Below are 21,403 nucleotides of genomic sequence, written 5' to 3' on the forward strand. Positions count from 1 at the left end.
CTACTGAATTGCCTCAAATTCACTCTGGTGGCCAAGTAAATAGATTTTAAGGTCTCCTCAAAGTCAGAGGATGATGCTAACACAGATATATCCTGGCTTAGTACCAGTATCAGATACGTGGCTTTCAGGATTTCCCTGCATTTCATCATGCACAGACCACTGCTAGCAGGAAATGAAGAGTCATATGTAAGAGTAAACGCAGTTCTGTTTATTTTCCAGCAACATCCCACACAAAAGCAACAGAAACATGAACTGCTTTCAACAGAAAATCTGTACAGTTGTTAACATTTACAACAGTTTTACATTAAAAACCAGAAAACTGAAAGAATCAAGCACTTTCCCTGGATGTTGTTTCCTTCACTGCATTAATAAATGACTGATGACTATTTACAAATTTAGAATTAAGGCTACTGCTTCTAAAAAAACCCCAAATATTATTGCATAGACTTTACCATGCTGACCTCCAGTTTCTTGAGGGTATTAAATCCAATTGTGTCCAAAACATTTTTACAAAAAAAGTGGGTTTTTTTAAGGTAGTTAATCTTAGAGTAACTGGGTTTACTAGTGGTAATCACTCACATGGTTCAGTACCACGTGCATTACTTCAGGTCAGGTATTTTACAAGAGCCAGGCATAAAAGCAAGGTAACATAAAAAATATCTCCCTACTTGGCTCTTGATCAGCAGATGGACAACTGAAATGATGTTCACAGTGGGGGAGGGAATGGGGTAATTGCTACGATCTTGCTGTGCTATTTATAATTACTAGAGGATAGCATTGCCCTTGGCTAGTTTTTCTATTAAAAAAAAATATAAAAAAGTCTGCTATACATAAATTAAAAGTTAACAAGAAGTCACAACTTAATTGCAATTTTACACAAGTCAGGTCTGGAGAGTATCAAGACCAATCACAGCTTTGAGAACAGTCTTCAGCTTTAGCAAAGCATTCTTACTATTAACAGGTTATGGTTCAAGCTAACCTCTCAAATTTATAAGAAACTTTCTCTAAAACAGTTTGCACAAGACTATTTAACTCACAGAATCAAATTCATCCAGTGGTTCACTTGAACACACTTGCAAGTCAAATTCTCCTTCTGCTTGATAGTCAGCATGTCTAACTTTGGTGGGAGTGCCAGAACAGGTACCCTGGAAGGGAAAAGCAATTAATAATTACTAGTTAAATAGAAAGTAATAGCACAGGTAATGCAATTAACTTCTGTAATCCATTTAGACCACTCTGTAACAAAGGTTTACAAATGTTTAAAGGCCATAAAAACTCAATGCTAATCTTAAGATTAAAGAGATTTAGGCTTCTGCCCATCCAACTACATTTGAAGATACCTTGCAAGTATTCTAAGGACCTATATAGGCAAATATTAAAAAAATTATACAGATTTAATATTAGAAAATCATATCCAGTAGGAAAAGTATTCCGAGATCTTTACTGCTCAGCTGTACCAAGTGCTTTCTGGACATAAAAGGAGCCTACTTCTGTGTGACAGGGAAATTCTACCCTATTTTAACATTAGGTATTGCAATCTAAAGTAGCATTTCAACTATACATTACAGTGCAAAACTGATTTGCTTTAACAGATAGATTTTCTTTTATAGGCCATGAAAAAATGGATTATTTTTAATTTGTGATGATCATTAAAGTTCTAATTCTCTAAAACCAAGACTGCAGACAGGTAACAGCTATAGCTGGAAAATACTTGAATTTCAAGATTGCTCAGCTTTATAAACAGACCCTAAAGTAGATTATGGGATCTGTGAGGTATTCAGGATACTCTGGATATAATTCTAAGAAATGAACCAATTGTCAACAAATAATTATGCAAATGACAGATATGCTTACATCATTATCTTGACAACTCGTTTGAGATTCAGTAGAATTGCTTCCAACAGATTCTGTCTCCATCTCACCAAGGTCAACAGGAAAACTGCAAAACCATTTAGAAGAATATAGCATAAAACAAATCGATTTTTTAGTGTTAATATGCACTTAGTTGTGTAGTTCTGGAAAAAAAAACCAACAAAAAAAACCAACAAAAAAACCAACCAAAAAAAAAAAAAAACAACAAAACAAAACAAAACAAAAAAAAAAAAACAGCCAGGAGAGCAAAGAGACCTACAGAGATCACAAGGACAGTGGTGGCAAACTGGGGAGAGCAAACAGAACCACAGGACAGTTCAGTACTGCCAAAATGGCAAAGGACTGAATTACAACTCTTGAGACTGAATACTGCAACTTGTCAGAGACAAAAACCCAGTGCTCAAGCAATGCCTCAATGCAAATGTTACAGGAGAGGAAGGAAGCTTTTTGTTTTCCAGACAAGGTGTTCATCCATCTGTTTTGCAAAGGTTTAATATGCACTATACAGAGACCTAGACCCCAGCATCTGAAGGCAGTATTTCAACACCAGTGCACACAGCAGAGTTCTGGCTGAAGTACCAACTCCTCTCACACTGATGGCAAGGGAAGCTAAAAGGAAGCTTTGCTTTTAGAACCTGTTGCTCTGCACTAGTTTTAAAATCAGCATTCCATTAAGGAAAAACACTTTATTAACACCAAACTGCTTGCTGAGGAATTTACAATTCTCCCTCTCTGGTCAAGAAATATTTTATATCACTGTTCTTGAACCAGTGAGAAGGGTGAGGTTCTTGTGCAATGGATTGGTCCAAGCTCAAGATTCAGGAGACCTGCCATTAGTGAGAACTCTCCAGCACTACCCCTACCAGATAATTTGAAGGCTGCTCTGAAAGAACTAGCTCATGTCAATGGTGTGGTGATTATTTTATAGACCAGTGCAGAACTGGCTCTGCTTTCACCATTAAAACAGTGAGGGACATGTATGTATGCCCTTCCAAGGACACTGGGCAAGGACCAGGAAGCTATGGGATATTTTCACTGGGAAGGAACTGGACAGCACTAAGTGTGGATATATAATTAGTGAAAACATTCAGCACTCACTGACTTGTCTCAAAAAGAACTATGCTGGGGGTGATGGTTATTTCTTAAACATGAAACTTTACATCGTAATTTCTGTGAAAGCATCTTGAATGCTCTGTACATACATTTCCTGCAGATCACATCCTTCTTCAGTCGGAGGATCCCAGGAATGCAGTGCAACTTTCCACAGTTTAATTTGCTGGTCCCATGACCTACGGCTGTACTTCTTAAATTTGTTTGGAGTTCTGGGATGGACTCCAGGTACACGATGGCATCTATTCAGAATATTAGATATGAAAAATCTATCAGTGCTTTATTCAACATAGCTTGAAATGTTTACTGATCTTCTAGTTAACTCATGAGAAAACTGACTGCAAAAAGCAGTTTCATTTCCCCTCGTTGACAAGTACATCCAAAAGAACTTTCATTTTAATTTCAGCACCATGAGGTATTTCTTATATACTGACTCATTAAAATAAAACCCCAAACCACATCTCAGTTGACTGTTACTGTGATCTAACAGTTCAAAAATTCCTCAGAAGTTTCATTTGTAGATGCCTCCTATTTGAATGTGCATTGGATACCAAGTTTAGTAAATTAATGTGCTTATAAAGAACAGGTATGATTTGTAGGTGGACATTTACTTTTCTAGAAAGTCAAGCAGCTTACCTAGGAACTTCTTTAATGTATCTATCATATGCAATCATATTTTTTCCGTAGTTTATCTGTTTCTGTCTTCTCATCAAAACCACCTCATCTGTCTCAAATTCTACTGTCGCCGTGGACTCCTTTGAATCAGAACTGAAGAAAAAAAAGCATTGTAGGCTTGGGACTACTAGAAAACCAGTGATACTCAAACAAACCCACTTGTAAAAGGCTATAAATAAACATGTTAAAACTTTTCAAACAAACACTCAGGGTATTACTAAAACATGGTGTTGGAATAGACTTCAGATGAACTATTTTAAACTGTGTATTTTAAGAAACAACATTGCACAATGAAAATTCTATTTTCAATATTTTCCTCATCTAAGCTAGAAATTTAACCTACCTTCCTGAGGAGGACTTCCTTTCTCTTGAAAATTCATTTATCAGGAGTTTTCTTCTGTGTCTGCAAGGATTCAAATCAGTTTTAAGAAATTATATACACAAAGAGGAACATGAAGACTGCACTGTCACAGCTTACAGTTGAACTAACTTCTCAGAAAAGCAGCAGCACCCCAGACACTGCAAAGACCTTTTTGCTATGAAATGGATGTTTCAGTTTTCACTTAAAAACAATAAAAACACAAGGACATTCTTTTCCTGACTATCTTCCCTAAAGCAACTTCTTCTAGCAATGATACAAAAAAACAGTCATCAGTGACAGGATATTTTAAGTATTTCAATCTAAAGAGATTCAGGAAAAGCTTCTTCCAAAAGGGAGATATTTAGGGATACACATCTAATCTCCAGAGAGCATCCCATGACATTCCTGCAGGACTTAACCCAAAGCTGATCTAAAAGCAGCAGACAAGAGGCTAAGGTTGGCCTGATTTTACTACAGTGGTGAAGTAAAAATACAAGTTGAAACAGATTCTACAAGACAACTTCCATTTTCCTTCCTTTCACCACTTCATATTAAACACCCAGAGGTACCTTGCAATTTCTTTGTTAATGTTGGTCCTCATTTCATCTTCTTCCACTGCAGTTCCCCAGTCCGAACACCGGGAAACGGGTCCAGGACCTTCTGGTGTTGTAAAACTAGAAAGAAAAATAAATTAAGGCTGTGTTAAAAGTCTGGGTTACTGTATTTACCTCCCCTACTCACAGCCTGATCCCTTAAACATAATCATTTACAGTACTCAAAATGGCTGTGAAAACCTCGTATTCTATTAAAATTTAAATAACTGTAAAATTAAGCATCACTTGTGAGTTCCACCTTGAGGTTGTGTGGTTTGTGTTGTGTTTTCTTAAAATTTATGTAGGTGTCTATTGAAACATACCACTGTAGCTTGATAACCCAGCCCATGCTTTCAATAACTTCCAGCTCACATTCTTCAGAAAATGGTACATGAAATACCAACTTTATTAATTTACTCACTTGCTTTCACTCCACTAAATGACTTAGCAGTTATTTATTCTTTGATGACTGCAGACACATTAGCTATATAAGAGATAAAAGCTGGAACACAGAATTAAGTTGCAAAGCTAATTAATTAAAATTACATGATAGCACCAGGAGTTGTTCCATGCAAATATATGCCTAGCAGAGAAGGCAAAGGCACAAAAACTTAATATTTTAGCTAGGAAACTGAGATTTGCTATGACTTTGCAAAGTGGTTTAACAACTTTACTCCAGCCCATTAGCATCACAAGCAGGTTCAGGCTTTTGCAGGGGAACAAGCTCATATCCATTCCCAAACATCTACTGCTGCCTGCATTCAGATTATTCAATGTTTCCTCTGTCTGTCTTCCTGATTACCAATCTTCCCTAAGTAAAACTCAGAACTGTATCCAAGAGAGCAGAGCTTTTTCAGTAGATCTGGAAATGCTCTGGAGACTTTCCAAGATTCTGTGCAAAAATGTTCCTTGGAGTTGGGGAATTAGATCCATCTGCACTAATACTAGCTGCAACTCCCTCCCTGATCCCAAATTGCTTTGCACAACTTTGAACATTTTGTTAAATTCAAACTGAAAGTTCTTTTTAGACAAAACCCAGTTACCAACTTGACAAAACTAAAAATCCATAGCAAACAGTACAAGTCCCTCTGCAAAGATCTGTTCAAGCTCCAAGGATTTTTAACTTTTGCTTATACCAGTTTCTAGCTTTGCAGAGAACACAGGCCACATTCAGTTATTGCTCTCCCATGATAGAAAACAACTGAATCCCAGCTGGTCCCAGCTGAACTTTTTCCTCAACACTGTGATGTACCTTTCCATATGTGTTTAATTCTGCACCTATGCTGTGATTATTGAGATGACCCAACCTCATCCTGATCTTTACTTTTGAGAATTTTGACATGGTCGGATTGGCATAAACAAAAGGTAGTTTTGGCAGAGGAAGAGAACTATTTCAGTCAGAGCTCACTCCAAACTGAAATCAGGAAGTATGCCTGCACAATACTGGAAGACACACAGAAGTGTTTCTTATTTATTGAAACTATCTGTAAAGTCTCACCCTTGTCCTGCTGTTCAACCTTGCTTCCTAGAATTAGTTTAAGCTACTCTGGATGGTGTAACTTGAGCCACTGACCTAAGTGTTCCCTGCTCATCAGCCAAGGAAAATGGGTGGGTTAACCTACCCCATTTTACATTAGAAACCTTGATTCAATCAACTGGGCTGTGGCCATAACTTCAATCCACAGATCAAAGTGACTAAAGAGACTGTGGCATGAATACCTCAGACTGTAAGTGTGATACAAAATAAGGTACTTAAGTCTAGCTGTGCTGGGAAACATGGAAGGCAGCATTATGGGGTTACCACAAACCTGGATCCCCCCAGAAATGTGCTGAAATACAACACAGCTTCGCAAGGTGGTCTGTACTCCCTTCAGAAACATAAAATAGATGATTTCTAAGAATTGGATTTTTGTAATTTCTTTTAATTTTATCACAACTCTTTGTACAGCCTGTATTAACAAACATAATGGGTCTGTACAGTATTAGCTCTTGATGAACGGCAGTAAACCTGCATGAAATAGGACATAAATTATCAAAAATGTATTTCAAGAGGTAAGAACGAAAAACTCTTAAGAACTGACTCCAAGATAAGAGCACGGCACTCGATCCTTTTTCATCCTTCAAGACCAGCTATTTGTGGCTGATGAGACATTGATAAACAGGCAGGGCTTGGAAAACTGAGTAGAAGGATCAGTTCAACAGCTCTTGGGGAACAAAAGAGCAGGAAGTCGCTGCCTCTGACACCACTGCTCACCTGTCCAGCCGGCTGTCCTCAGGCCTGGGCTTGTTTTCCTCAAACACGGAGGATTCGGGCTCGTTCTGCCTCCGCCGCTTCCCCTCGGAGCCGCGTTTCCGTGCCTGGGCCCAGCGCGGGGGGTGCTGCGGGCTGGGGACAAACACAGCGACACACGAGCACCCAGGTGGGCCTCAGCGCTCCAACCTCCTTCAGGGACCGCGGTGATTCACCGATTTCACTCCCACCAACGCAGAGAGGCCACTCGCGGTGGGCCCCTGAGGGAGCTCTCCGAGGGAGCTCTGCGCCCCCCCCACCCCCTCAGAGAACTCCGCCCGCGGGACGGCGGGAGCGAGGCCCGGGGAGCGCGGGGGGAACGAGGCGCGGCGCCGCCACCCCCCGCCTCAGCCCGGCGGCCCTACCTGCTCTTCGTGCTGCCGTGCGGGCTCCTCTGGCGGAAAGACATGGTGCGGGGAATCCTCGGGAGGGAGGGCTGGAGGCAAAGCCGGACGGTGAAGGAGAGCCGGGCGGTGAGAGACTGGCAGGGGAGGGCAGCTGAGGCGGGCGGTGAGGCACAGCCGGGCACTGAGGCAGAGCCGAGGGAGCGCTGCCGCCTTCCCGCTCAGCCCCTTCGCATCTCCCGCCGGCGCTGAGCGACACCGCCCGCTCCGCCTCCCCGCGGGGCTCCTCCACGGGGACAGGTGCGGAGGGGAGGGCGAGCGGGAAAGAGCCGCGGCCGCCTCGCGCCCTTACACGCTCACACACATCCCCCGCCCCCCCCCGCCAGGGAAATGGCTCAGCCCGCTCCGCCCGGCCCCGCCCCCCGGGCGTGTTGGCGGGAGCATCGAGCGCGGCGGCGCGCGCTTTTGGCGCGCTGTGGCGGCGGGACTCACGTGAAACAACGGGGTAAAAAAAAGCCCCAGCCCAAACAAAAATACAAATTCCCGCGATTTAAATATTAAAGATGACGGTCCCCTGCATGGTTCTACAGTCGATGAAGCGCACAGGGTATTTCAAGGGCCAGTTCAAACCGCGTTCCAGACGGTTATCACATAAATTTCACGACATGGCATTAAATTTCGTATCAATAGTAAAGAAGGTTGGGTAATGACACGAGATGGCCGTGCCTTGGTTCCTGGACCTTTCTGAAGTTTTACTTGCACGTGCATACACAGTGAGATCCCACCTGTCCTGCTATTTGGCATACACTCACATTTTAGAACAGTAATTTAGAAATAACCTGAAGTACTCCAGCAGAACACAAACAGCTTTAAACAATAATATATTTGCAGCCTGAAGATTGGTGGGACACTTCAGAGAGATGGTTTTCTTCTGGCCTTACAATCGCAGGATTACTAAGGTTGAAAAAAGCCTTACAATAACAGGTTCATTATGGTTGGAAGAGCCCTCTAACATCATCAGTACAACCATTATTAACGAGGCACTGCTACATCCATTGCTAAACCACATCTGGTAAAACAGATGGCAGAAGTAACAAACAAATTTCTTTTTTTTTTTTTTCCTAATCAGCTTAAAACACAAAAGCAACTATCAAAGTGTAGCAATGGTTTTGGAGAAACTTTCTGAGCACACATTAACAGGCAGTGTTCTGACATTTTTTTTTTTTTAAATAAAATATACACTTCAGCCTTGCTATGCATGAAGGGATTTACTTGGAAAATTCCATTCCTGTTACCTGGCCTTACTGTAATGAATTTTGTACAAACTCACACATCTCCTGTGTGGCATCTGCATGAACATCCACATTCCTGCAGGAAAGTCTGCTCTGGTGGCCTCTCCCACACACTACTATGGAAAACAGAACTGTGTTCTTGAACCAATGTCATACTTGAAGTACAGCAGAGGCTCAAAACATGCACAAACTCCCCTCCCTTCAGCCAGAACAGCATGTTTACCTGAACATACCCAAGCAAGGCAGACAGAGAACAGCTACACCTGGAAGCCACACAGTACTTTTAGCACAACACTATCTACAAATGAAAATTCAGTTTATCCAGCAGAACTATCTGCTGGGACACAGCTCAGGGATTACAGCTGCACTCCATTTCTCTGTCCTAGTGAGCAACAAAAATCATATAGAAAAGCAGTTTCACACCATGGTGGGAATTTAAGGGGAGGAGATATCCTCAGCTGTGACCTCTAAGGAGTTTTACAAACAAAACTAAGTACACACAACCCGTGGCACTTCAGAACTGGCAGTGAAGGATGGCTTCCACAAGCACAGATAATGTATCATCTGTAAGGAGATTCTCCCAGTGGAAGCACACCAACAGAAGATAGTTGTCATTTCTAGGGAGAAATGGAAACCTGTCTGATGAAGTTCAGGTTATATTTTAGCTTAATTACAAACTGGGCACAGATTTATGCAGAGGAGGTTTAATTAAGTTGGGTAAAATTAAAGGAAAAACTGGGGTCTGAGTGCCAGACTTCTGCTTCACTTACCCTAGTTGTAAACTCTGTGTCAGACAGCCTTGGGTAGGTAAACAAGTGCATGGACAGGCTGCATTCCAGTTTTGACTGCTCTGTTTAGACTAATGAAGTGACTAATTAGAACACAGCATGATTCTACTTCCAGTGGCAGCACTGTATGCAAAGACTTTAGCAGACCTCAATCTTCATCTGCTGTTTCATTCCTTCCCTTGTGCTACCATAGCTTGTTGAAGCACACAGAATCTGGATTAGGGAATAAATCTGCCCAAAATATAACTGCCATAGGCAGATTGGTTATGCTATGTCCAGTCTAGTATCTTCAACCAAAAAGATCTTTATACAAAACACACAAAGGTCTTTTAAGGACTGCTGAACTGCAAATCCTATGGATGTGTCTCTAAACCCATTGCAGGCCCTGTCCATTATAGGCAAAAATTTAAGAGCTCTTAATACTTATAAAATACTTAAATGAGTTTAAGTATTTCTTGACAGCCTATTAGTCTCATATAGTTCCATCTTCTCCAGCAGGACACCTTTCCATGGCAGAAGGGCTGCTGGGACTTCAGCTGCTCCCTTACACTAAGTTACAGTGCCCTAAACAAACTGAGGGGCTGGACAAAACCAGAATTGTAAACTCCCTTCAAAAGTCCAATTTTAATCTCTTGCCCCTTTTAGCAAGGGCTAAAAATCCAAAATCACTACTTAAACCAAACAAAACACCCTAAAACAAACAAGGACTACTGAACCCACATATTCATTTTATCATCAAACTGACAACACAACTGTAAAAGCAGACCAACAACTTGTTAAAGTCTTTAATTCTTCTGCATAAAGGCAAATTGCCAAAAATGTAACACATTCCATTATTTACAATCACCATAAATTATAATGAAACATGCACACTGGACAAAGTTCTAAATATTACCTCTTAGAAAAGTGCTGTACAGAAGTGTCCCTTGTACACACACTCCGTGCTCTGTGGTGTGTGACTGATACACTCTTGTGTTGGGAAAAATACATGAGTGTGCCTGGAAATAACATTTTGGGAGTGAGAGCAGTTTCTGGGGAAGCAGCTTACTTCCAAATCAGCAGCCCAATGGGCTCTTGACCCTGGGTATTGCTAGCCCCATAGCATGGGAAAGCAGCCTCCTGCAGAGAGAACTCCCAGCTCTAGCAGACATTGGTATCCCAGCACATGCTACACAAAGACTGTAAAATTCTTTTAACTGGCACCTGAATTTAGTCTAAATCACCATAGCCACAGCTCTCACTTAAAACTTCTGCACATAGTGCTAGCAGAGCAAAAAAAAACAACAAAGGAGAGCCTATCCCAACACCACCACAATCCTTAGCCTGGACAAGAGCAGCTCCACACCTGCAAATACTGCTATTCATCCCCAATAGTTGTAGGAATAACAGGCACTGAATGCATCTTCTCCTACTCTTTAATTGTACACTGGCTCTTTGGGTCAGGCTGCAACACACAAAAGCAAAATCCAAGTAATCAAACTGTGCTGCTGCTCTAACAGTCACTCAGCCCCTTCAAGAAAAGGATCCGATTTTGATAAACTATCTACCTTTCCTTTCTCTTCTCTCACCTGGCTTAGGCAAATGCCAGCTTAATACATCTCAGAGAACAGTAAATAGGCAAAATGGGTGATCACCCAATCCCAAAGTTATGAACAGCCTGTCTTTAAGGACTGGAGGAAAGCTAAAATCATCTACATTCTTTTGAAGCAGTTCTTCAGGCTGAATATCCAATTCTGGTCCAGTGGAGCAGAGGGGGTTCCTTGGTTGGACAGGTTGCATTTTTCAGTCTGACTTGACATTGGACCAATTCAATGGTGCACCATCACACTCTGAGGAACAAGTTCTCCAGAGGGAATGGCAGGATCCATCACCTGAAGCAGCCTTTGAAATATAATGCACATGTCACCTGCCAACACAGGCACACAGGCACAGCAGAAATGTCCTCACAAAAGCTTTAAGGAACATCCACTGCCATTGCAGCGCAGGCTTCACGAAATCTGAAGTTTTTTACTTGAGGCACAGCTTGCAGGAAACAATCTATCCTTACAAAGATCTGGAGAAATCTAAACAAAAAAACAAGTAACAGCATTTTATAAATGCTATATCTAGGCAATAACAACAAAACATTTCCTCTTTTAAGATCTAGTGCTACAGTAGCAGTAAATGGAAGAGAGCACTGCATATGGTGAGCTTATAGCACAGTATAAAGGAGAAACCCATAGTGTCCACACTAAAAAAAGTGTTACAGCTAGTATGAACATTTTGAGAACATAAATTGCTGATACAATACAGTACTAGATACACTACATTCCTAAAGTATTTGTGAGAGGGAAAAGGAAGCAGCTGAGCCTCTTTTCCCCAACCCTTTGCATAATTTTAATCTAAAAGTCATTATTAATTAATAAATTATATTAATTAATATGACAGGCTTTTATCTCAATTCTAATTAACAGGTTTCCACCATACTTTAAGTATCCTATTGACTAAATTTTTTTCCCTAGAAAGCAACCAGATATATTCACATTTATTCTTTCTTAGGAGAGAAATTTTCTTTTATCAAAAAGGAATTCCACCATGTAAACCACTATCTGGTTTTCAAGCAAGATTAAACTTCCACAGATAAAGTTCCTGACCCTTGAGTTACAGCTCATCACATCTAAAGGCCAAGGTTAAAGGCCATGTTGCTCTAAATACTGATCTTTCCATCCCAGAAAACCAATGTGTTGCTCCACAGAGAAGGTATTTAATTCACTTTAAACATTCTGAATCTAACAGAGCTTCTTTTCTTTCCCCCAATTAGAACAAGTGATTATCAACCCACTGAATATACACACTCCTTAATACAGCCTTATTTACAACAAAGACCACTGCAAAAAAAGCTAAATATCAGCTATGTGGAAACCAGAAAGGCTCTTAACTGTGACATAAGGGATGCTTCTTTTACCTGAATAATTTCACCTTATGTTGATTGCACATATGCTGACTGTAAATCTCTTCCTCTTTCAGTGCAGATCTTACATGACAGCACCAGTTTTCCAAGACTTGATCTGCTGATCTCAGACTACATCCCTATTCTTCAAGTCTGTCACAGGAGAAATTCCTTCAATACTTCTATATACAAAGAGAGACTAGATATTTTCAAATATTGAATTAGCACTTGGGAAAAGTCAATGCATGTTAAATCTTATTCATGCTCAAAGAATTTAAATTAAAAATCAAAAAAATCAAAATAAAAATGTCACCAGCGTAATTTTTTAAAAGCTCTAGCTGCCTTTTCCTCACATTGCTATAATCCAAAATCTAAGTGTAAAAATAATTTTGGCCATATTCTTTAAGAGTTTTATAGGGCAAAATATTCAAAGATCACTGTTTAACATTTATATCCTAGTCCATGTTTCAGAGCCTGCATCAAATGTAGTAGATCAAAGACAATCAAATTACACAAAAGACTAACTGCTAATAAAATTTGTTTGACCCAGATTACCACCCATCCTATTAATGCACCACAGGAATCTACAGTCCAAGAGAAAATTTTCACTAAAACCTAGTGCTGCAAATGCCAAGTTGTGACTTCATCACAAAAATATTAAGAGGCAGAAAAAGTGCTACTGAAGTATTTAAAAAAACTGGCAGTTTTCACCTGAGAGATAAAAACACATTTTCTGGCTGACAGGTAACAATTTCAGTTTAGTAAGTCTGAAGCATTAGATCTTTTAATTAAGGTGCTGTATTAAGTCCAAGAGGATGGGATAAAAGACTAATAAAACAAAAGAGAATCTGATCTGCCTGAACTGAACAGTTGGACTCTGTAGAGCAGTCCTGTGGATGGGCTACTGAAACAGAACAGATCAAGTAAATATTCAGCACAAGCTCACCTTGGTACTTAAAATTTTTTCCTAAATATCGTATCTTCAGCATTTGCACTTTCCCATCCTCTGTCAGGGTATTCTGACTGATGTCCTTCCCATAAATTGCTACAAAGTTTAAGCCTACAATTAAAGAAATCAAAAACAAAAACCAAAGACTAAGTGGCTTTATTATGCTAACTTTTAAATACTAAATACAGCTACAATCTATTTACATTAACAGACTATAACATGAAAACATAAGGACAGAATTTTACCACACAATGTATAAATATTGATCAGTAATGTAAAAAAAAAAAGCTAAAAAATGAAAATCAAATGTTTCTAATAAATGCTTGGATTGAATTACAGCAAGAAAGCAACTAAGCTTCTAAAATAATATGCAAAAATACCCCTCAATCCCAAGCAGATGAGCTGCATTTGATACCTCTCCAGCCTGCAGTCTGCATCTCTGCAACTCTTGCTGTCAGGCAAAAAGAAGCTGGATTTCTTCTGTTTTGGACTGTCCCATCCTGAAGAACAGCTGGCTGGAATCATGTCACTGCATAGAAACAAACAACTATAATTGCTGTTATTACAAAACAACTTAATCTCTCGGGAGACAGAGAGGAAGCTTCCAGCTCTTAGGCTGAGGAAGTGATAGGCAAACTTCCAATTTTTTTGTGCAAGGCAGTGTGAAAGGGGCTCATCATTTTCCAGCATACCTGGGTTAGCAGAAAGCAACAGATCGAGAGCTGGACTGGAAAAGCTGAGTAACTCAACGTCTTGGGTTGCAATGCAGGATGTAACCTAAAGTATGTATTCTATCACCACCTGTTGAAACCAGGTGGGAAAGTGTTCTTTATCTCCAGGGAGGTATGTTCTGTTAATGGGCCATTGAGTCCCACTGCATGACTGATAAAATTGCATCATCCCATTGGGAGAGGAGCCAAGCATTTCCAATCTAGATAAAATCTGATATTTGGAACATCAGAACAGCCTTTTCCCACTGGATTCCCAGAGGATAAACTTCTACATCATCACTGGACCTTTGGCAGAAAACTGCCCCCTTCAACAGAACCACATCTGTCACTGAAGGACTACAGCCACCATTTAAACAGACTGCTACCAATACCCTGACTGACAGGGTGTCAGGTTGTATTCTGACACTGTCAGTGTTTTGGTTTTTTGCATTACTGTATTTTTATTTTAATTTTCCTAGTAAAGAACTGTTATTCCTATTCCCATATCTTTGTCTGAGAGCTCCAAAATTTCAAAATTATAATAATTTGGAGGGAGGGGGTTTACATTTTCCACTTCAAGAGAGGCTCCTGCCTCCCTTAGCAGACACCTGTCTTTCAAGCCAAGACACTCAAAGAACAGAAATAACAACTGAACTTACCATGTGCTGGAGGAAATGTAAGAAGGCAAAGGAAAGGAATACAAACAAACAAAAAACCCCAAGAAGTAACCAGTGAAAGGTTAAAAAGAAACACCTTTACAGCATAAGCAATAAACAGAAATAACAACATCATCACTAGAGCATTTACCTTGTTATTCCTATACTTTGTTGTACTGTCATAACTTCATCTCTTTCACCAAAGGCTTCCCACTCTGAGCACTTTGAAAAAGCCTCCTGATGTCCTGAGTCAGTAAGGCTGGGAAGAAAATGAAAATGTCTGAATCCATGCACTGTGGCAACACAATTCCTATTAAATTTTCAGAAGGGGGCTAAGTAGAGAAAAGAAACCCTATCTGTATGAACATTTTTACTAAGGTTAGTGTGAAATGTCTTCTAAACTGCCAAAACACTTAGTGTTGCCTAAATCTACACATGAAATACAACCTGTGCAGTGTCTTCTGACACTTCACAATGGAACACTAAATATTTGCTATCTGACATGATTTCCCTTCTTCATTAAACTGCATGCATTTACGTAAAATTAAAGCTGTTAACAAAGGGAGGGGAAAATACCAGTCATATTCTAAAAGTCAGCTCATATCATCAATGAATTCCCACATGGAGAATCATTTCATACCTTTCCAGTGTGTGGTACATCTGCAGATAATGGTTTTTGCTCTCTGAAACCACAGAGGAGTCAGAATTGTTTCTTTTTCTGCGTTTCCATACTGGAGAAGAATCAGGAGAACGGGAACTACAAAAATCGATTTTACACACGTAACATTTTTTATCTGTGTTTTAACATTTATCAATGTTCTGCTAAATAACAACATATGCTACAGAGAAAGTTTTCTTTTGAGGTATGATTCTTCAGTCACACTGAGAAACACTAAGCAAATCACTCACATTTTGGAAGCAAAACCATTTTGAGCTCCACACACATCACCCCAGGACAAGTATTTCAGTAAACAGGGACGTGCATGTCACAGTCAGTCTCCCTGCTGTTCTGCAGACAGGCACAATACTATTAGGGATGGGGATTCCTGCTTCTGAAAAAGCTCACCTTACTTTCAGAACATTCCAGTGGCAGTTAAAGAAACTTCAGTACTCCGCTATATAAACTGAGAAGCTGAAAAACCACTGCATCTCCTTCTTTTAAATCATGTAATTCTGCAGTACTGGTAATTTTTCCATATTCAGTGCTCTGCACCACTGATGGATTACATTCAAACAGCAAAAGTGTCAAACTCCAAAGCTGAGTATTAACTGCCCTTCCACACTAAACATCTCCTACAAAAACCTGACAACACTGACATGTGCTGATTATTTCCCTAAATTAAGCACAGAAGTTTTCTCTCATACCTGTCAGGTGCGTAGGCAGTCTGTGTGCATTCATCTTCACATTCATTTCTCTTCTGCTTTTCGTCAAACACAAAAGAAACATCCTCATCTTTGCAAAACCATTCCTGGGAACTACCTGAAGGTTCTGTACTACTAAACACAGGAGGGAAAAAAAAAAAAAAAAAGCTTTAAGAAACTACCCATCCAGCTTACTGCTCCAGAGAACAGTTAAGCTGCAGTAATAACTAACAGTTCATCTCATATGACACCCAAATGGTGTAAAAACTGCAACTTTTACTACAGGTCAATTACAACAACAATAAAACTATTTACACAGTACAATAACACAGCTAAGAGAATTCCATTCACTCTTCTCCTCTCAATTTACTACTCCAAATCTTGTAAAGTATGAGGTGGCATTAAGTAGCAGAGCTAGCCTTGTTACAGAAATTCAAAGCTGTGAAAAGATAAAAATATTCCCTTCTTGAACACAGTTGCCACCATCCTGCACAGAACAAAGAAATCTCTCTCCCATCTACTTAAACATCTCAAATCCTCTAACATATTGTCACTATAGGAGAAATGTGGCTCCACTGACATCAGGAAAAGGAAAAATGGAAAGTTATCAAAGTCAAGGAACCATCATCTCTGCTTATGTCTCTCTTACCAGAGAAGTAATGTTACTTTGTGCCCACTAGTGTGAATACAAAGGGGAAGAGAATGTAATACTGCAGGCAGACCAAATGTCATTCTTCCCATAACACCTGATTGCAGATTAACTTCAATTAAATAACTGGAGTATCTTGAAGACTAATAGAATTCAAATGGCAAAAAAAAATACTCACAATTTTAAGTCTGATCTTTTATCCCCCAGTCAAGAATGCTCTAAAGGGAATACAGAGCCCTCCTTTAATTCCTTAAACCCTAACTTAATTCACCCATATAGCATACACAGGCTGCAGATCCCAGTTTTCTTCAGCAGGAGGATCCCAGGCATGCAGTGCTATCTTCCACAGCCTGATCTGCTTGTCCCAGGACCTACGGCTGTACTTCTTAAACTTGTTGGGAGTTCTGGGGTGAACTCCCGGGATTCGCTCTTTCCTGTAAATACACAGTAACATTTATTATTTCTGAACATAAGGAATTTTTTCCTTAAAAAGAATCCTTAGTCCACCAGGTCTCACAAATATTAGCAGTCTAATAAATGAAATGTTCATATTTTTAAATAATTAACTGAAATGTGTCTATTATAATGATATCATCAAAAATAGATCACAAAAGCAACAACTAACCATAATGTGCTGAGTCAGACTGGAGGCTCATCCAGTCCAGCACTCTGACAGCTGCCAAAAACAGATCCCTACTGCCTGCGAACAAGGATGAAAGCGAAGCATAACTCATGCTGCTTCAATATTATCCTAAAAAATCCAGCTCCTTCTACTTTACTTTTCGAGAGTCACGTGCGGCTTCTTTTATTTAGTACTGTACCGAGTCTGTAGAGGATGGAGCTACCTTCCCTCACAGCAGTCCCTGCAGTGCTGTGTGTTGCACTGAGTGCTAAAACAATGCTGATAAACACGCTGATTTTTGGGCATTACTGAAGTGCTTGCACAGATTCAAGGCCTTCTCCTTTGCCCACCCCACAGACCCTAAGGTGAGAGTGAACACTAAGTTGAGAGGGAAAAGTGCTGGAACAGCTGACTCAAATTACCCAGAGATAGCACACATCATATAATGTCACTCAGCAACAAAAAACCCTGGAAGAGTTTGAAAAGAACTAAGACTGTATGCTATTCTATACACACACAGCAGTAACAAATAAGAGTTAATTTGGAAATCTGCAACACAGTGCAACTTACTTTGGAACTTCTTTAATGTATCTGTCATATGCGAGGGTATTCTTTCCAAAATTGATCTGTTTTTGTCTTCTCCTCAGGACCACTTCATCAGTTTCCCACACAGCTGCATTAGCAGAATCGCTTGAAACAGAACTTGAAAATAAAAAAAAGAATTAAGTTGAAAAGAAACTTAATAGCTTTATAAGAAGTTACATAAACATGTATTCTAGAACTGTCCTATACTCTTAATTATAGACAGTGAGCACAACTCTTATGTCACTAGTTCACAGAAGTGAAAGCTGTGCTAATCAAATCTGAATCTCAAATAATCATGCAAGTAGTTTTTGAGATAACACTTGTCAGTGCTACTCCCTCCTGGCTTGATATGAAAGAGTCTGTCTGTGGTTTCAAATCTTCATTAATGCATGTGAAGTACTCGGAGATCATCACATGGTTATTGCTAAAACCAATGCAACAATAAGCAGTAATAGTTCAATACCTACTTTGTCATTTTTTTATTTGATGTCCTCATTGTTTTGCCTTCTTCAATGCTACCTTTCCAGCTGGGGCAACTGGAAAGAGGCCTAGAATGTTCTGATGCTGTAGAGCTACAAAATAATGGGAATTCAACTTGAATGTTTGCTGCTTGTAACACATTTAATCAACAGAAAAATCAATAATAGACAAAACCAGCTCCACAACTGTAAAACCATGGGCATGTTCCCTCTCCATTTCATTTCCAAGTCACCTTCAGCCTGCCCTCTTCTGCCAATTTTAATGCATCAACATTTAAAAAGTCATGTAACTAGTACAGAAGCAGATTTAACTGACAGCCTTGCGTTCACTAAATGGTTTCACATCAAAAGATGAAATTACCATCCAAGCTGTTAATGTCATTTTAACACAGGACAAAGATTCCACACTGAAAAGGAAGATATCCACTCAGCAAAAGAGAAACACAAAACACTGCTGGCACATCTACTCAAGTCTCACACTCATGCCATACTGTTAGTATTTTTTATGATCTCATCAAAGACATAGAAAACACTCCTGAATACAAAGCCTTTCCCAAGCTCTTCAAAAGATTTTCATTAACAAAGCAGGATTAAACATGCCATTAAAAATTAAAATCACCTTCATACAGTGGAATACTCAGGAATGTACGAATTACATTAAAAATATTTTCATGTAGCCTTAGTAAAACATTTTCTTACATTACATTCTGTTCAGTTTTCTGCACTTATCTCAGCACTCACCACTTTTCACCTTTGCTATCAGACTGTAAGATACTAGTCTCAGCGAATTCTTCCAATTTGTCTTTAGTCTAGATTATCCAAAAGCCAAAGAAAACATTCATATAATTACCTAAGTATAAAATTTTATCTCATCTCAAATTGTCCTCAGTAATGGGATGTGTCAAAAAAAAAAAGGTGCTCACTAAAAACTGCAGTACAGCTAAATATACCAAGTGGACTGTGAGATGGTCTGCCCCCATTTACACATAAAGATGCATAGGCAAAGTATGAAAACGACAGCAAACAGCTTCACTGGGAGTTTTATACTAATACTGAAGACATCAGCAATAAAGGGCTTAAACTACTGCTTCAGTACATAGCATTTCTCCCTTTAATTTTGAATACTTGCCAAAATATGGTATGTATTGCAATGAGACAAACTGGATGGTGTTCTTTAGGCATGATGCAGCTATCATCTCCCAACTCTGTGCTACTCTACTGTAAGAAAACACTCAACCTAAACATGTCCAAACTTTTCTTGGAGTCCTAAAAAGAGTGCAGTGAAGTGGAGATTTAAAAAAAAATTTACACTTATTCCTCACCTCTCCAGCCAGCGGTCTGAATGGTCACACTGATATTTCTCAAACACCGGAGAATCTGAATCATTGCAGCTTCTACATTCCTGTTCTTGATGCCAGCAGTGTGGATGTTGCACAGAACTAGAAAACAAGAAATTTCATCTGAAATCAAGTCACTGGTAGCCACTGAACATGGCCTATAAAAATCAAATATGGACAATCTGATTTGGCATACAGACATGTGATTCATACCAACTTATTCAGGCAACACATACCTCACAAATATGTTAGTGCAATTACTGAGAAAATATCTTTGAGTAATGCAGCTAAGATATCAAAATTTTCAAGTGAACAGTTAATATTCAGATGACCAAAAACATACTCTTTCTGCAAGAAAAATGGTGGGGTACAAAAACCTGAGGACAGCCACCGGTGTTCATGGACTTGTGGACACATTGCAACATCCACAGACCATCCTCTGTCAGCAGTACATTATTTGACATTTATTTACTGCCCCATCCAGTAGTAAACTCATAGAAAAGGCAAGTCCAAAAACTACACTTCAGTGCAATGGTTAAGGAGAAGTAGGTCAAATGTTTATGTGGAAACACTTTTACACAGGGAATTCTTGACCAGATGGGGCTGCAGAGCCCTCACAAGGTAGCCTGGGACAAGAGCTGACTGTAGTGCTTACGACACACTGGTGGCTCAGCCAGGGATTGCTTAAGGGTTGAGTTCTCTACATGCTTGTCCTCGGTTCTGGTGGCTCTGACAACTTAAATATCAGGTTACTAAACAAAACACAATTGTAGCATCTACTAACACCAGACCTGGTGTCTGTGCTAAGGACCACACCTGCAGATCCACCGCCACACCTGCCCGACAGAATGATATGGTACTGCAGCCTCTGCAGTGTAAATACACCGTGTTTCTGTACGTGTGAGTAACAGCAAACTCGCTGCCCTATACGTGACAGGTCTCTGCCCTTAACAAGGGAGAAGGAAGGCCTTTTGATATTTTAGTCTGTGTCAACCACCCATGTTTTCTGTTTTCGTTCCCTTCCTCCTCCACCCTGCCCGGCTTTGGGAGTTTCCTGCTCCCAGAGGGCTCCAAGTGACCAACGACACAGCGCACAAACAGCTTCCTCAGAATCACAGACCCAGGCAAAAAGGTCCCTTCCAAACCCGGTCAGTTTTCGCTAAGGCAATAAACCAACAAAACCCTTCTCTAACCACCTTAAACAACTCCTCGGTTTAACGATTTGAAAGAAAAATTAAACCAGCTTAGGTGCACTGTAAGACATGCCGTAACTACGATACTGCCTGAAAATACACGGGAAAATTACAACCTAAAATTACGTCTTTTAGACACATTCCAGTATTTGCTTCGCACCGCCCGCTCCAGCCTCATACCAAGCCCCAGTGCTCCCAGCCGGGCTCGGGCGTCTCGCCGAGCCCGCACGTCCTGCCCGGGGCTGCCGGTCCCTCACTCGCCACCGACAGAGGAGGCCGAAGGAGCCCCTGCACGGGGCCGAGGCCGCAGGAGAAGGGGCCGTTTGCCGGAGGTAGCAGGAGCTGCAGCAGGAGCTGCAGCGCCGAGGTGGGCCCGCCCCGTTCCCCGTCCCCCCGCGGCCGCTCCCACCTGCGCGGCCCGCCCGGCCCCGCTGCGCCCGGGCGGCGCGGCCCGCCGGACATGGCTGAGGCGGGCGACGGCCCGGCCGAACATGGCCCCGGCCCGGCCCCGGCTGCAGCGCAGGCGCGGCCCGTCCTCCCGCGGGGAGCGCAGGCGCGGCCCGGGCGGTGCCGGGGCGGGAGAGCCCCGGGCGGGCCGGGCTGTTCC

At 40.8% G+C, this 21,403-nt stretch overlaps 2 protein-coding genes across 5 annotated transcripts; both read right to left on the bottom strand.

Moving 5' to 3' along the window:
* Positions 1-212: 212 nt before the first annotated feature.
* Positions 213-7,383, bottom strand: LOC134044203 (histone RNA hairpin-binding protein-like). Its single transcript, XM_062493319.1, has 8 exons — positions 7,267-7,383; positions 6,866-6,997; positions 4,588-4,692; positions 4,001-4,060; positions 3,619-3,750; positions 3,075-3,224; positions 1,855-1,939; positions 213-1,145 (listed from the first exon to the last, which is right to left on the bottom strand). The coding sequence occupies exons 1-8, from the start codon at positions 7,308-7,310 to the stop codon at positions 1,029-1,031; spliced, it is 825 nt and encodes a 274-aa protein (XP_062349303.1). The 5' UTR covers positions 7,311-7,383; the 3' UTR covers positions 213-1,028.
* Positions 7,384-10,096: 2,713 nt separating this feature from the next.
* LOC134044749 (histone RNA hairpin-binding protein-like) lies at positions 10,097-21,293 on the bottom strand. 4 transcript variants are annotated; one of them, XM_062494125.1, is made up of 12 exons: positions 21,206-21,293; positions 19,589-19,705; positions 18,255-18,359; positions 17,773-17,904; positions 16,865-17,014; positions 15,935-16,063; positions 15,210-15,326; positions 14,721-14,828; positions 13,619-13,732; positions 13,201-13,314; positions 12,270-12,453; positions 10,097-11,388 (listed from the first exon to the last, which is right to left on the bottom strand). In XM_062494125.1, exons 1-10 carry the CDS (start codon positions 21,256-21,258, stop codon positions 13,209-13,211), a joined length of 1,131 nt encoding a protein of 376 aa, XP_062350109.1. In that variant the 5' UTR covers positions 21,259-21,293; the 3' UTR covers positions 10,097-11,388; positions 12,270-12,453; positions 13,201-13,208. The 4 variants fall into 4 exon arrangements, with proteins under 4 accessions (XP_062350109.1, XP_062350108.1, XP_062350107.1 ...); XM_062494124.1 differs by having other exon boundaries at positions 12,270-12,407; positions 15,935-16,066; XM_062494123.1 differs by having other exon boundaries at positions 12,270-12,436; positions 15,935-16,066.
* Between the last annotated feature and the right edge of the window lie 110 nt (positions 21,294-21,403).

The sequence above is a fragment of the Cinclus cinclus genome, chromosome 5 (genome assembly GCF_963662255.1).
Source record: "Cinclus cinclus chromosome 5, bCinCin1.1, whole genome shotgun sequence".
NCBI classification, from domain to species: Eukaryota; Metazoa; Chordata; class Aves; order Passeriformes; family Cinclidae; genus Cinclus; species Cinclus cinclus.

Coding starts and splice junctions, on each gene's coding strand:
- LOC134044203 (XM_062493319.1), bottom strand. CDS start 7,310: ATGTCTTTCCGCCAGAGGAGCCCGCACGGCAGCACGAAGAGCAG. Junction 4,061..4,587: donor ATTAACAAAGAAATTGCAAG/GTACCTCTGGGT, acceptor GAATCCTTGCAG/ACACAGAAGAAAACTCCTGA. Junction 1,146..1,854: donor CGAGTTGTCAAGATAATGAT/GTAAGCATATCT, acceptor TTTCCCTTCCAG/GGTACCTGTTCTGGCACTCC.
- LOC134044749 (XM_062494124.1), bottom strand. CDS start 21,258: ATGTCCGGCGGGCCGCGCCGCCCGGGCGCAGCGGGGCCGGGCGGGCCG. Junction 19,706..21,205: donor GGGCCGGGCGGGCCGCGCAG/GTGGGAGCGGCC, acceptor CTTGTTTTCTAG/TTCTGTGCAACATCCACACT. Junction 14,829..15,209: donor ATGTACCACACACTGGAAAG/GTATGAAATGAT, acceptor TTTTCTTCCCAG/CCTTACTGACTCAGGACATC.